At 45.6% G+C, this 16,287-nt stretch overlaps 1 protein-coding gene across 1 annotated transcript in view; it reads right to left on the bottom strand.

The window, feature by feature from the left end:
- SCFD2 (sec1 family domain containing 2) overlaps positions 1-16,287 on the bottom strand; it is a 590,379-nt gene that overhangs the window by 41,816 nt on the left and 532,276 nt on the right. The window contains exon 7 of the mRNA XM_040418874.1: positions 14,941-15,075. Coding sequence (XP_040274808.1) covers positions 14,941-15,075 — 135 coding nt within the window. The remainder of the gene's footprint in view (positions 1-14,940; positions 15,076-16,287) is intronic.

The following is a 16,287-nucleotide window of genomic DNA, read 5'->3' as shown; positions in this document are numbered from 1 at the left end:
GTAACTAAGCCTAGTTGCACACTAGCCCTATACATCCGGCAGGGAACAGCCTGGCAGATGTCTTTGCACTCCAGCATTGCCCCACTAACTATAATGGGGACCGGCGGAGATCCGGCCGCATTCCGGCAAATATGCAGATATGCATGCCAGTTCTCTGCCGCTAATATGAAAAAAGCCTTATTCATCTAAATCTCTGCTCATTCTGAGCCAAGGAGTCATATGGGAAGTCCTATTGAGTGACAGCCTTCACTATGTAAGTGTGCATACACAGATAGCTGTCGGTCCCCGATCAGACCTGCCCACATGACCCCTTAGCTCAGAATTATCAGGGACTTAAATGAATAAAATTCAAATTATACAAAACATTTTCCTGCAAAACTATATACTGTATATTAATTTGCTCAGCTCCTCCTGTTCTATAACATGCAGCCTGTAGAGTGCATTGCATTTCATGATGAAATGTGTTATGACCAGTGGGTAAGAACCCGCTGCCCCACGTGACCAACTCCCTCTGAGGACGATGTCTGAGCACACCCCTCATTTTTCACATGATACCTCTGATGGTGCGGTGAGACTTTCCCAAGGGGTTACCAGGTGCTACCTCAGAGGGGAATTGGAACATGAGGGAATCGGGACCAGAGTGTGAACCCACTGGACTGACCTCCAGGTGACACAATACACCCAGTGGATGCTGGGAGACCAGAAGCTGATTAGATGGAGGCGTAGTCAGGGTACGAAGTCAGAAGTTAGGGCAAAGTCAATAAATGTAAATAAGTGTCAGGGCAGGTGGCAATCAGGCAAAGTCGTCCAAATACATAGTCCAAAGTCCGATACACAGAATGACAAGAACCAACAGAACACCTTCGCTCAAACAGAAAACTAGACAAGCTAGGAACCTAAGTGGCACAACTAGAACTGACTGGCCCTTCCTCTTCCCCCAACTTCTTTGCAACCCCCTCCTCCCTTGCAACCCCCACTCCTACAGCTAATCAAGATCTCTCTTTCAGACCAGGCCTGGCAGCCACTCCGTGCATTTCCTACACGTATATACTGTATGTCATGTCACTGTATATAATGTAGTTATATAATAATGTTGAGGGGTCCCTGACAATAAAATCTTGTAGTCCTCCTCTCAGATGGGACCCTTCTGAGTTTGGGCAAGTAGCAGTTACTTTCCCTACTACCACTATAGCTACACCCCTGGCTTGGGGTATCTGCTGCAGTGGCGGCCCTTAGGATGTCTCCTCTGCCAACAGCCTAGGCAGAGAGGTTCTGCGTTGTGTCCCGGTGGTTGGGTGAATGACGACGAACTAGAATGACAGGGAGAGGTGCACAGAGGAGAACCACCCCACAGACAGATCGTCTGAATATTAGAATGACACGTAGTGTTCCATTCTGTACTGCAAGTGAAATTGGATGTCACATCCCAAACCAGTGTCTAGTACCACAAACCATAAGAAGGTGTTTGCACAACAATGGACTACAAGCCAGACATCCATCTACAGGTGGTCCATTGACCTAACGCCACCACTCTCAAAGGCAGTGGCGTCTCTAGCTTTTAAATTTTGGGGGGGCATACTGGGGGCCAGGACAAAAGTAGGGGGGGCAGCTATAACAACGATACATTTACACAAGTATGGTTAGAAATGCTGCGATACTTTACCCAATACCTAAAACCGCAACAGGGAAGAAAAGTCCTGCTGTCTGTTTAAAAAAAAAAACAGGTGGGAGTCTGACTGCTGGAACCCCTGCCGATCCTGAGAATGTAGACATGCATAGGGAATGGATGGAGTGGTGGACACGCAGGTGCAGTCCGCACCATTCACTCCAGGCACAATTATGTCCCATTCTCAGGATTGGTGGGGGCCCCAGTGGTCAGACCCCCATCTACTGCTTTAGCTTATAGAGCAGTGGTCTCCAAACTGTGGAGCTCCAGATATTTCAAAACTACAACTCCCAGCATGCCTGGACAGCCAACGGGAGTTGTAGTTCACTGAGGGCAGTGATACAGCTGAATACAGGAAAGCGCCCACAGCTGCTGGCCAAGTGCATAAGTACCTAAAGCTCCTAGCATTAGGTAATGCTGAGAGCATCAGATCATTTTGATCTGCTGATGGCACTGTTATGGGGGGAATGGGGGATCTGTGGATGGCACTGTTATGGGGGGATTTGTGGATGGCACTGTTATAGGGGGGATCTGTGGATGACACTTATGGGGGGGATCTGTAGATGACACTGTTATGGGGGGGATCTGTGGATGACACTGTTATGGGAGGGATCTGTGGATGACACTGTTGTGTTGGGGGATCTGTGGATGACACTGTTGTGGGGAGATCTGTGGATGACACTGTTGTGGGGGGGGCTCTGTGGATGATACACTGTTGTGGGGGGATCTGTGGATGACACACTGTTGTGGGGGGGGGCTCTGTGGATGACACACTGTTGTGGGGGGGCTCTGTGGATGACACACTGTTGTGGGGGGGCTCTGTGGATGACACACTGTTGTGGGGGGGCTCTGTGGATGACACACTGTTGTGGGGGGGGATCTGTGGATGACACACTGTTGTGGGGGGGGATCTGTGGATGACACACTGTTGTGGGGAGGCTCTGTGGATGACACACTGTTGTGGGAGGGGGGCTCTGTGGATGACACACTGTTGTGGGGGGGGGGGATCTGTGGATGACACATACAGGGAGTGCAGAATTATTAGGCAAGTTGTATTTTTGAGGATTAATTTTATTATTGAACAACAACCATGTTCTCAATGAACCCAAAAAAACTCATTAAAATCAAAGCTGAATATTTTTGGAAGTAGTTTTTAGTTTGTTTTTAGTTTTAGCTATTTTAGGGGGATATCTGTGTGTGCAGGTGACTATTACTGTGCATAATTATTAGGCAACTTAACAAAAAACAAATATATACCCATTTCAATTATTTATTTTTACCAGTGAAACCAATATAACATCTCAACATTCACAAATATACATTTCTGACATTCAAAAACAAAACAAAAACAAATCAGTGACCAATATAGCCACCTTTCTTTGCAAGGACACTCAAAAGCCTGCCATCCATGGATTCTGTCAGTGTTTTGATCTGTTCACCATCAACATTGCGTGCAGCAGCAACCACAGCCTCCCAGACACTGTTCAGAGAGGTGTACTGTTTTCCCTCCTTGTAAATCTCACATTTGATGATGGACCACAGGTTCTCAATGGGGTTCAGATCAGGTGAACAAGGAGGCCATGTCATTAGATTTTCTTCTTTTATACCCTTTCTTGCCAGCCACGCTGTGGAGTACTTCGACGCGTGTGATGGAGCATTGTCCTGCATGAAAATCATGTTTTTCTTGAAGGATGCAGACTTCTTCCTGTACCACTGCTTGAAGAAGGTGTCTTCCAGAAACTGGCAGTAGGACTGGGAGTTGAGCTTGACTCCATCCTCAACCCGAAAAGGCCCCACAAGCTCATCTTTGATGATACCAGCCCAAACCAGTACTCCACCTCCACCTTGCTGGCGTCTGAGTCGGACTGGAGCTCTCTGCCCTTTACCAATCCAGCCACGGGCCCATCTATCTGGCCCATCAAGACTCACTCTCATTTCATCAGTCCATAAAACCTTAGAAAAATCAGTCTTGAGATATTTCTTGGCCCAGTCTTGACGTTTCAGCTTGTGTGTCTTGTTCAGTGGTGGTCGTCTTTCAGCCTTTCTTACCTTGGCCATGTCTCTGAGTATTGCACACCTTGTGCTTTTGGGCACTCCAGTGATGTTGCAGCTCTGAAATATGGCCAAACTGGTGGCAAGTGGCATCTTGGCAGCTGCACGCTTGACTTTTCTCAGTTCATGGGCAGTTATTTTGCGCCTTGGTTTTTCCACACGCTTCTTGCGACCCTGTTGACTATTTTGAATAAAACGCTTGATTGTTCGATGATCACGCTTCAGAAGCTTTGCAATTTTAAGAGTGCTGCATCCCTCTGCAAGATATCTCACTATTTTTGACTTTTCTGAGCCTGTCAAGTCCTTCTTTTGACCCATTTTGCCAAAGGAAAAAAGTCGCCTAATAATTATGCACACCTAATATAGGGTGTTGATGTCATTAGACCACACCCCTTCTCATTACAGAGATGCACATCACCTAATATGCTTAATTGGTAGTAGGCTTTCGAGCCTATACAGCTTGGAGTAAGACAACATGCATAAAGAGGATGATGTGGTCAAAATACTCATTTGCCTAATAATTCTGCACTCCCTGTATATAGCAGCATATACAGTGTCATCCACAGATCCCCCATAACAGTGTCCCTGTGAGTGAATGATCCCCAATACACTGCGCATGCGCGAAAAAGACGACTTGGCGCAGGCACAGTAGAGGTTAACAAAATGCAAACAAAAATAAAGGTTAACAAAATGCAAATATCTAGACCTCTTCAGCACCTCTGTGACGTTTAATTGACAGTATTATGTCTATATCGTGGAAAATAGTTTTAAGGAAATGAAATAAAGATTTAAAATGTTATATTAGTCAGCAGTTCAAGCTAGACGTAATGCAAAACTATCTCCCACGATATAGACATAATACTGTCAAGTAAACGGAACACCGGCATCTGGTGTTGTAATGGCAGCGGGGCCCGGTGCAGTCACTGTATTCTATTACACCGGGCCCCGCTCACTGTAATACTAATATTCCGATGTGAACAACTTGAAATCCCCTGCGATCCTCTCCCTCTCCCTCTCTGTACTCACAAACTCAGTAGCAGGCCGGGCAGCAGCGCAACTCACTGACGTCACGCGCCTGCTCCTCCCACTTTATGAATGAAGTAGGAGGAGCAGGCGCGTGACGTCAGTGAGTTGCGCTGCCGCCCGGCCTGCTACTGAGTTTTAGAGATGGGAAGTTCAGATCTTTTTCATGAATCGGATCTTCGGTTCACTTCCTGAGCCGGCAGAAGCAAGTGAACTGAAGATCAATGCGCATGCTCAGCTCATCGAATCTTCTGTTCACTTGCTGAGTCAGCTCTGCTGCAGTGGAGCAGACTGATGTAATTACACTGTATAGTTATTGCAGGGATTTAGAGAATCAAATGAGTCAGAGGCATGTCACCGAGTCCCTGCCAGGCTTCCTGCTCTGCTACATTGCTGCAAGCACCCTGTACACACACAGCTCTGCTAAATTGCTGCAAGCATCCTGTACACACACAGCTCTGCTGCATTGCTGCAAGCACCCTGTACACACACAGCTCTGCTGCATTGCTGCAAGCACCCTGTACACACACAGCTCTGCTGCATTGCTGCAAGCACCCTGTACACACACAGCTCTGCTACATTGCTGCAAGCACCCTGTACACACACACAGCTCTGCTACATGCAATACTATACCACCCCCCCCCCCCGGACAGACTTGTCAGGAGACAGGGAGCCGCAGAGCAGGAAGCCTGGCAGGGACTCAGTGACACAGTCTGTGACTCATTCGATTCTTTTAACGAATAAACTCAGACGATTCTCGGAGTCCCTACGACTCCCCCTGTGCTGAGAGTCAGTGCTGGACTGCTGGTTGCCTCTGATTGGTTGGAGGGCGGGGCTAGCTTCCACTGTCGGCTCCTATTACACTGCCTGCTGCTGCCTCTATGCTACTGAGGTTGTGAGTACAGAGAGGGTGTCAGGGATCGAACCGGGAGACTCCGGCATCTTAGGCTGTAGCCTTGCTCACTAGACCACAGAGCTTCCTGGACAGTTTCTGTTACCTTTTTGAACCATCTCTTTGACCTGAATGTTCCTGCTTTTAGTTTTGACCAATCAGATCTGTGTACGCCCTATTTAAGGAAGACCATGTCACTTCCTCCCTTGCCAGATTATTGAGCTATCTCAGCCTTAGTCTTGCTTCAGCCTCTCAGCATTTTGTCTGCTAACCTGCTCGTGTACCGAACTCTGCCTCCATCGACTACTCTCCTGCCTCATCCTGAATCCTTGCACCTGCCATCTCGTGTACCGAACTCTGCCTTCATTTGACTACTCTCCTGCCTCATCCTGAATCCTTGTACCTGCCATCCCGTGTACCGACCCAGGACTGCCTGACTACTCTCTTGCCTTCCTCGTTCTTCGGCACTCATCTACCACGTGCACCTTATCGGGTCCATTGAGCCACCGCCATTCCTGCATATCTGGATCATTCATCCATTCTGTTTCCGCGCTCCTCTGTTCCTGTGTCGCTGCCATTGGACTCCTTCCCCTCTTCGAGTAACCTCTACAAGCAATTGTGCAGGTAACCTTAACATAATAATCTGGCCTCAAAAATGGAGTCCGCGGTGACGCTCCTGAAACAACAAGTTATAGAGCTACAAGAATTCGGAACCACTTATCAGGAAAAATTTTCCCAGTTACAAAGTGTGGTACAAGATCAACAAGGGGAAATAATCGCCCTACAGAGACAACTCCTGGAGGGGCAGGCCCCAGCTGGAGATACTCGCATGCCACTCCCAGCAAGGTTTAATGGAGATCGACGCCAATTCCGAGGTTTTTTGAACCAATGTCGAATCTATTTTGAAATGAATCCAGCCCGGTTCACTACTGGAAAGATGAAGGTATTGTTCATCATCAATCTTTTGTCTGATGAGGCTCTCGCATGGGCATCTCCTTACGTGGAGACCGACAGCAGCCTTCTGCGGGATCTGGAGACCTTCATCTCCGCCATAAGTCAGGTGTTTGATGATCCTAATCGTTGTGCTACTGCGGAACTAAAACTACATAATCTACGCCAAGGAAACCGTTCAGTGGCCGTTTACACAGCCGAATTCCGCCGCTGGGTGACCGACACCACCTGGAATCATGCCGCCCAAAAGAGTCAGTTCCGGCGGGGGTTGTCTGAGCAAATGAAAGATGAACTTGCTAGGACAGATATTCCAGAGGACTTTGAAGACTTCATTCAACTTTGTATCAGAGTCGACCAGAGACTTACTGAAAGGAGAAGGGAGAAAGCATGGGCGCAGGAAAACCGACCCACCTATTCTTTCAGACCATCAGCTCCCCGTAATCCTGAACCTGCACCGGAACCTATGCAAATCGATGCATTACGGAGATCCATAACTGTAGCGGAAAAGGAAAGACGCATCTCAGAAGATCTTTGTCTCTACTGCGGAAAACCAGGACATTATGCGATCGACTGCCCTAGAAGGGTCCGTAGAATAAACGTGGTCAGAGAGATAGAAGAACAATTGGAATCAGAAATTCCATACTCCATACACTCTGAAATAAACTCTATTTCCCCTATTGCTTGGAAGAAAGACCAAACTACTATCCCCGAGTCTCATTTCATGGTACCCATTCAGATCTTCACTTCTGAACTCGAAATCTCCTGCTCTGCTATGCTGGACTCTGGGGCCGGGGGCAATTTTATGGACTTAACATTTGCACAAAAAAAACATATCCCACTATTAAAGAGAACAACACCATTGGATATGGAGACTGTGGACGGCTCACCTCTTTCCTCAGGTCCAGTTACGCAAGAAACGGGAAAGCTCCAAATACGCATCAACACGGATCACCTTGAGGACATCCATTTTTCTTTGATCTCTTCACCCAAATTTCCCATAATCTTGGGGATCCCATGGTTGGCGATTCATAATCCATCCATTGACTGGGAAAATCATGTACTACACTTCCCGTCGGAATTCTGTCAGTGTAATTGCCTGCAAGACACTCAGTCTTCGGCTCCAGCGATCCCTCTGGTTCCGGAACAGTCTACAAGTGAGTTATTACCTCTGCCGTACAAGAATTTTCAGGATGTTGGCGACAAGAAAAATGCAGATAAGCTTCCTCCTCACCGTTCTTACGACTGTCCGATTGAACTATTACCGGGAGCGGAAATACCGTTTGGCTGCATTTATCCGCTTTCTGATCCTGAATTGAAGGCTTTGAAAAAATATCTAGATGAAGATATAAAAAAGGGGTTTATCCGACCCTCCACCTCTCCAGCTGGTGCTCCTTTTTTCTTTGTAGAAAAGAAAGATTCCTCTTTACGCCCCTGTATAGACTACCGGAAACTTAATAGTATCACTGTAAAAAATCGGTATCCCCTTCCTTTAATATCTGAACTTCTCGAAAGACTGCGCACTGCCAAAATATTTACGAAACTCGATCTCAGAGGAGCATATAACCTGGTCCGTATTCGTCCGGGTGACGAATGGAAGACTGCTTTCCGAACTAGGTATGGACATTACGAATACCTCGTTATGCCTTTCGGACTGTGTAATGCGCCAGCTACATTTCAACACTTTGTTAACGATGTGTTCCGGGACATGTTGGATCAGTTCGTAATAATATACTTGGACGACATTCTAATCTTTTCTGAAAGTCTGGAGCAACATCGTATGGACGTCTGCAAGGTTCTACAGAGACTTCGAGAACACCAACTCTACATTAAACTTCAGAAATGCGAATTCGAAAAAACAACTGTTCAGTTTTTGGGATACATCATTTCTCCGAAGGGTCTAGAGATGGACCCCAGCAAGATTAGAGCTGTAACGGAGTGGCCTACTCCCAGAAATGTAAAAGACATACAAAGATTCATCGGTTTTGCCAATTTCTACAGGAGATTCATCCGGAATTTCTCCAGGGTCATCAAACCAATCACACAACTCACAAAGAAAACCGTACACTTCACCTGGACTCCCGAGGCACAAGACGCATTTAGTCAACTAAAGACTCTGTTCACAGGCGCACCAATACTAATCCATCCAGATCCAGAACTACCATTCACGGTAGAAGTGGATGCATCTGATTCAGCAATGGGGGCGGTTTTGTCACAACGTGCAGGAGATAAAGAGTTGCTTCACCCTTGTGCCTATTTTTCTCGCCAAATGTCCCCAGCCGAGAAAAATTACGACATCGGGAATAAGGAACTACTTGCAATCAAGGAAGCTTTCTCGGAGTGGAGACACCTTTTGGAGGGGGCCACCATTCCCGTAACCGTCTTGACTGATCACAAGAACCTTGAGTTTCTGCATAACGCCAAAAGATTATCCTCCAGACAGGCCAGATGGAGCCTGTTCTTTTCTCGTTTTAACTTTATTATTACCTACCGTCCAGGTTCTAAGAACGGCAAAGCAGACGCGCTGTCCAGAATGTTCTCTGACTCCTCCCAAGAAAATAAGAATCAAACCAAGATCCTGCCTGAAAGAAACTTCTTGGGGGCCACCCATTCGGGGGATTTATGGAAACTAATTAAAGACGGATATCAGAGTGACTCTTTCCTTAGCCACCCCACTAGTGAGGTAAACCTTCACTTCCAGGATGGTTATTGGATCAAACCGGATCATCAACTATATGTTCCCGAAATAGCTCGACTTGAAGTCCTTAAACTGGCTCATGATTCCAAGTTGGCCGGTCACTTGGGCATAAAAAAGACTCAAGAACTGTTATCTCGTTCCTTCTGGTGGCCCAATTGTAAAGGGGATGTGAAAAGGTATGTTTCTTCATGTTTGACCTGTGCACACTACAAGACACCACGTTCTTCCCCTCTGGGATTATTACAACCACTTCCTGTTCCATCTCGCCCTTGGGGCTCAGTTTCTATGGACTTCGTGGTCGATTTACCTCCTTCTCAAGGAATGAACACTATCCTTGTTGTCATAGACCGTCTTACCAAGATGGCACACTTCATACCATTCAAAGGAATACCATCTGCAAAACAGACAGCAGAACTCATGATCCGTGAAGTGTTCCGGCTACACGGGATTCCAGACAACGTGGTCTCTGATCGTGGGGTACAGTTCACGTCCAAATTCTGGAAAAACTTCTGTTCTGCCCTTGGAATCAAAGTAAATTTGTCATCAGCTTTTCATCCACAATCTAATGGTCAGACTGAAAGAACTAATCAAACCCTCGAACAGTATCTACGCTGTTTTATTACCCATTTACAAGATGACTGGATGGAACATCTCTCCACTGCAGAATTTGCATACAATAACTCGGAACACAGTTCGACTTCTTTCAGCCCGTTCTACGCAAACACAGGCCTCCATCCAGTCTTCATTCCTCATCAGCCAATCACCACGGCCCTCCCAGCAGTAACCGAACGGTTAACTAACCTGCAAGAGGTACGGGGAAAAATCATGGAGAATTTACACGAGGCCCAAAGACGCTCCAAACAAGCTGCGGACAAACACCGTAAACCAGCACCAGTTTTTCATATTGGAGACAAAGTGTGGCTGTCTACAAAAAATATTAAGCTGAGAGTCCCTTCTCAAAAACTGGGTCAAAGATACATTGGACCATATCAGATTTCGGCTCAAATTAATGATGTCACATTTAAACTCAAACTCCCGGATTCGCTCAAGATACATCCAGTCTTCCATTGTTCACTCTTCAAACCATTTGTCGAGAATACTTTCCCTGATCGCTTTTTGATGCCACCCCCACCAGTCAGGGTGCATGGAGAAGAGGAGTTCGTTGTAGAAAAGATCCTGGACTCTAGAATTTGTCGAAGAAAACTGCAGTATTTGATCCGTTGGAAGGGTTATGGTCCTGATGAGGACTCGTGGGAACCCAAGGAGAATGTACACGCTCCCAGACTGGTCAGTGAGTTTCATCGGCAATACCCCGACAGGCCTATCTTGGAGATGCCCGGAGGTCATCGTGGAGGAGGGGAGTACTGTCAGGGATCGAACCGGGAGACTCCGGCATCTTAGGCTGTAGCCTTGCTCACTAGACCACAGAGCTTCCTGGACAGTTTCTGTTACCTTTTTGAACCATCTCTTTGACCTGAATGTTCCTGCTTTTAGTTTTGACCAATCAGATCTGTGTACGCCCTATTTAAGGAAGACCATGTCACTTCCTCCCTTGCCAGATTATTGAGCTATCTCAGCCTTAGTCTTGCTTCAGCCTCTCAGCATTTTGTCTGCTAACCTGCTCGTGTACCGAACTCTGCCTCCATCGACTACTCTCCTGCCTCATCCTGAATCCTTGCACCTGCCATCTCGTGTACCGAACTCTGCCTTCATTTGACTACTCTCCTGCCTCATCCTGAATCCTTGTACCTGCCATCCCGTGTACCGACCCAGGACTGCCTGACTACTCTCTTGCCTTCCTCGTTCTTCGGCACTCATCTACCACGTGCACCTTATCGGGTCCATTGAGCCACCGCCATTCCTGCATATCTGGATCATTCATCCATTCTGTTTCCGCGCTCCTCTGTTCCTGTGTCGCTGCCATTGGACTCCTTCCCCTCTTCGAGTAACCTCTACAAGCAATTGTGCAGGTAACCTTAACAGAGGGAGAGGATCGCAGGGGATTTCAAGTTGTTCACATAGGAATATTACTATTACAGTGAGCGGGGCCCGGTGTTATGTTATTCTTGGGCGGGCCCCCATCCCGGCCGGGCCCTCGGACCATGTCCGAAGTGCCCGACCGGTCAGTCCACCCCTGTACGGAATCGAAGTTTAGAAGAATGTACAGTACACAGTACACACCTGTGATGAGCGGTTCAGTCCGGCCCTGCCTGCAGCACACCAAAATGAATGGGGGCACATTTTAGTTGGGGGGGCACAGTGTGATGTAGGGGGGGCCGTGGCCCCCTCTGGCCCCCCCCTGGCGACGCCACTGCTCAAAGGCTATCAGGGTGCACAGTAAGATGCAATGGAGGTCTGTCCTCTTAAGTGATGAATCCTACTTTTATCTTGGATGCAATGATAGCCGGAGATTGGTTTGGACACCATATGGGCAATGCCATAAAGAGGCCTTCACAAGGGAATGTCACATCGATCCTACTCCCGGGAGTATGGTGTGGGACGGCATAATCTACCATAGTCATAACCCTCTAGTCTTTATTTCAGGTACACTAACAGCTTGGCATACGATGATTTGGTCATGGAACCAGTGGTACAGCCATTTCTCCAAAGTGTCCCAGGAAATGTTTTTCAGCAGGACAAGGCCGGGCCAAATTTTGCTCATGCGACTATGGGCAGCCTGCATGGCCTAAATGTGCTACCATGGTCTGTAGCATCTCTGGACTTTGAACAGAGACTTTGGACCCACTGAACAGATCTGGGACATCAATTGCAAAAGGAGATGCCACCAGCGGATCTTGATGATTTACATGCCAAAGTGCATTCAGCGTGGCAGAACATTCCTCAGAAAACTATTAATAACCTCATTGATAGCATGCCAAGGCGTGTAAGTGTGTGTATTTCTTATGCTTGGTACTGAATAAATCGAGATATTCAAAATATTTTGTTTCCATTTTTTATCATTTGCATATCATTAACATGTCTATCAATCCTGCGATTTCTATAATTCCACAATTTATTGAGGAGTGTACAATTCCAATGCCAGTAAATGTGTTAGTCTCCACCCCTTTATGCTATCTCGCTTTCTTTACATAGTTATCATTTAGAAAGCAAAGATGGCCATGTGTCCATGCGAGTTATTTGCAGTGTAATATCTCCACTTAAAGCATACCTCAAGGGAAAAATGAAAACGTCACAGTGCTCTTAGATTCTCATGTGGATGTTTACCTTTAAAGGTCAATCAGAAAGTAATCATTCTCTATAATTCTCTATGGTGGAGCTGCCGCCGAGCATTGGCCTTGGTTTCTATAGTCTTGCTACCTCGCATTAGATTTGCCACTCTTCACCTTTCTCCTGTTATTACACTCCCACATGCTGCTTAAATCAGTGCTGAGGCTGCTGTAATCACAGGACTTTATTAAAGGGTTCCCCTATATATTTAAAACTTAGCCTGATTCCAGTACATTATATAAAACAAAAAATAATCCTATGCTCACCCTTTCCTCCTGCAATGTACCTCCCATACACAAGACTGCAGCAGTGACAGGTACATGGAAAGTGACCACTACAGCCTATGACTGGTCTCATCAGTGTATGGCACAAGACTGCTGAGGCCAGTGATAGGCAGTAGCAGTCATGTGCCCTATAGCTTAATGTTACTTCTGCAGTCTTATATACAAAGAATGCAGGTGATATCAGTCAGGAGGAAGTAAAGGACTCCAGTAAGTCATATCTTCTCCTTCTCTGCCCTATATGAAATGAAAGTAGTTTAGGGTACTGCAGCTTCATCCCATTCAAGTGAATGGGATGAATTTACAATACCTTGTAATGCAGCTACTAAGTACAGTTGTGTTCAAAATTATTCAACCCCCACTGAAATTGAGTGTTTTGGCCAGTTTGACATTGATTTTGATCAGTTCAGTCATCTTGTTTACAATTAAATCAAAGAGGCACTTGTAAGTCAGACAAATATAACATAACATTTATAATGAAATAACCACAAATGTCTTTTCTGTGCTCACATCATTATCAGTTTTATTCAACCCCCAAGTGACATTCAATCTTAGTACAACATCCTTTTCCAGTTATAACAGCTTTTAAACGTGAAGCATAGCTTGACACAAGTGTCTTGCAGCGATCTACGGGTATCTTTGCCTATTCTTCATGGGCAAAAGCCTCCAGTTCAGTCACATTCTTAGGCTTGCGCGCTGCAACTGCTTTCTTTAAGTCCCACCAGAGGTTCTCAATCGGATTTAAGTCTGGTGACTGCGATGGCCACTTCAAAATGTTCAAGCCTTTAATCTGCAACCATGCTCTAGTGGACTTGGAGGTATGCTTGGGATCATTGTCCTGTTGAAAGGTCCAACGTCTCCCAAGCCTCAGGTTTGTGACGGACTGCATCACATTTTCATCCAATATCTCCTGGTACTGAAGAGAATTCATGGTACCTTGCACACGCTGAAGCTTCCCTGTACCTGTAGAAGCAAAACAGCCCCAAAGTATGATTGACCCCCTGCCATGCTTCACAGTAGGCAAGGTGTTCTTTTCTTCATAGGCCTTGTTCTTCCTCCTCCAAACATAGCGTTGATCCATGGGCCCAAACAGTTCTAATTTTGTTTCATCAGTCCACAGAACACTATCCCAAAACTTTTGTGGTTTGTCCACATGACTTTTGGCATACTGCAGTCGACTCTTCTTATTCTTTGGAGACAGCAAGGGGGTGCGCCTGGGAGTTCTGGCATGGAGGCCTTCATTACGCAGTGTGCGCCTTATTGTCTGAGCTGAAACTTCAGTACCCACATCTGACAAATCTTTTTTCAGTTCCTCAGCAGTCACACGGGGACTTTTCTCCACTTTGCGCTTCAGGTAGCGCACAGCAGTCAAAGTCAGCATCTTCTTTCTGCCACGACCAGGTAGCGTTTCAACAGTGCCCTTTGCCTTGAATTTGCGAATGATGCTTCCTATGGTGTCTCTTGGTATGTTTAACATCTTTGCAATCTTCTTATAGCCATTGCCCTTCCTGTGAAGAGAAATCACCTCTTCTCTTGTCTTCCTGGACCATTCTCTTGACTTCACCATGTTTGTAAACACACCAGTAAATGTCTAGAAGGAGCTGAGTATCACAGTCCTTTTAAATCTGCCTAATTGGTGCTTATTATGCTTGATTGCTGCTCCTTGACATCCACAGGTGTTTTCAATACCTGTTCGAAAACACTTGAATGAACCTCTGTTCTTAAGAGTGGTAGTCTTTAAGGGGTTGAATAATTGTGTCAATGAAGAAATCACAAAAAAAAACATTTAATACTGTATTACAAAAACAATTGATGTCATTTTAGTTGCATTTGGTTCTTTAAAAAGTCCTTGTAAGATTTCATTCTGAACACAATTACAAATGTACACTAAATTCCCTAAAACCCTTTACAGCATTGGGGGTTGAATAATTTTGAACACAACTGTAGATGCAGTGCAAGTAGAAGGACTGAGGCTGGAGCACAAGCTGCGGCTCCTTCAGGTGATAAGCAGTGGTGCTATGAGGGGATGCCTAAGAAGTTTATAGCTGGCTCACTGGAGGTACTGTATCCTTTAATAGCAGTGACTACACAGAAATATTACAACATACTGAAAGCAATGTTTTTGATAAATTAGGTACTTAATCACACCAACCTTCATAAACATGCTGAATCCTGTCTTGAGGAGATCAGTGAGTCCTGAAGACATATGCTCAATATCTGTAGGCTCGATATGATCAGGATGAAATATTTCTTCTACAATCTGTTTCAGTAAAGGCTTGTATATGGCCTGTGAAAAGTAGGTTAAAATTCTTAAGAAATGGTTGAAAACACCCACACTATCCACCATGCTATCTGCTGGGAGTAAAATAAATTATTTTTAAAATAGACAAAGATTAATGCCAGAGATTTCACATACAAGCCATTCTAAGAGAAGAGAAAGCCAGTTTGATGGCTACCAAAACGTTTTTAGGCAAAAAAATATATACAAGTCCTGTTGCTCTGACTCATTACTACTGATATACCATGACCTGGATGAATGAGAACCTTCACAGACAGACTGACAAATATATAATCAGCAATGACATGGCAGGGCCAGATGACATATAGACCAAATACGACAATATCATGGAATAATTGGCACGGCTGATCACATACAGTCAACAGAGAAAAGTAGGTAAAACATGAAAGAAAACTCCAGTGAATACCTTCACTGTGGGAAAAGACAACACAGTAGCCATGGATCCATCTCACTGTATGTAAATAATATGCTGGTGGTGGTGTCATGGTTCCTTAGGGCAGAGTTCATACTGTCCTAGGTACTTTAGTGACGTTCCCCACCGATGTCCATACAGTTTAGTTGACGGCCAAACACTCCCTACACCATTATTCTTACTCCATTTTTACTAAGAAACCCACTGAAGTTAGGTCCTCCTGATTTATTAAGAAGCGTACACCTCTATAAACCAGGCATTTCTTTTGGCAATCCATGGAAAACAATATCAGTGTTCTGCTAACAAGGTTAATGTCATTGATGAGCTCAGAAATTCTCTCTCCTACTCACACCAGAACCATAGAACTCACCTGCACACAGGCGTTGTCCAATCATTGAATACAATGTTCATAATATAGATTGTCACTAATATGAAAAATGTTTGCCATTTAGCTGTTACATGATTTAGTGAAGAGCTGTAACATTTACTTATATAAAATGCTGCCACCTGGTGGTCAAAATGCATAGAAGTGTCCATCTACTGATCTGAGTGCTGCTGGTCACATATGCTCAGTCTCTCTCTCCACAGCCAAGTATATGCACAGTGATCGTCTGTTCACTGTAAAGTAACCAATAACATTAGCCTTCTGGGAGGACTCCCTCAGCATGGGAAGAAGGGAACATAGTGTCAGCTGCCAGAGGGAGAAGGAGACTGATTCTGTCCAGAGCTCACCACCAACAGCACCAAGGGGAACAAGGAAATAAAAATCATGAAGTTTTGGGGGGGGG

The sequence above is a fragment of the Bufo bufo genome, chromosome 2, assembly GCF_905171765.1.
Source record: "Bufo bufo chromosome 2, aBufBuf1.1, whole genome shotgun sequence".
Lineage (NCBI taxonomy): Eukaryota > Metazoa > Chordata > Amphibia > Anura > Bufonidae > Bufo > Bufo bufo.
The sequence above is the reverse complement of the archived record's forward strand: the minus strand, read 5'-3'. Positions and strand labels throughout refer to the sequence as shown.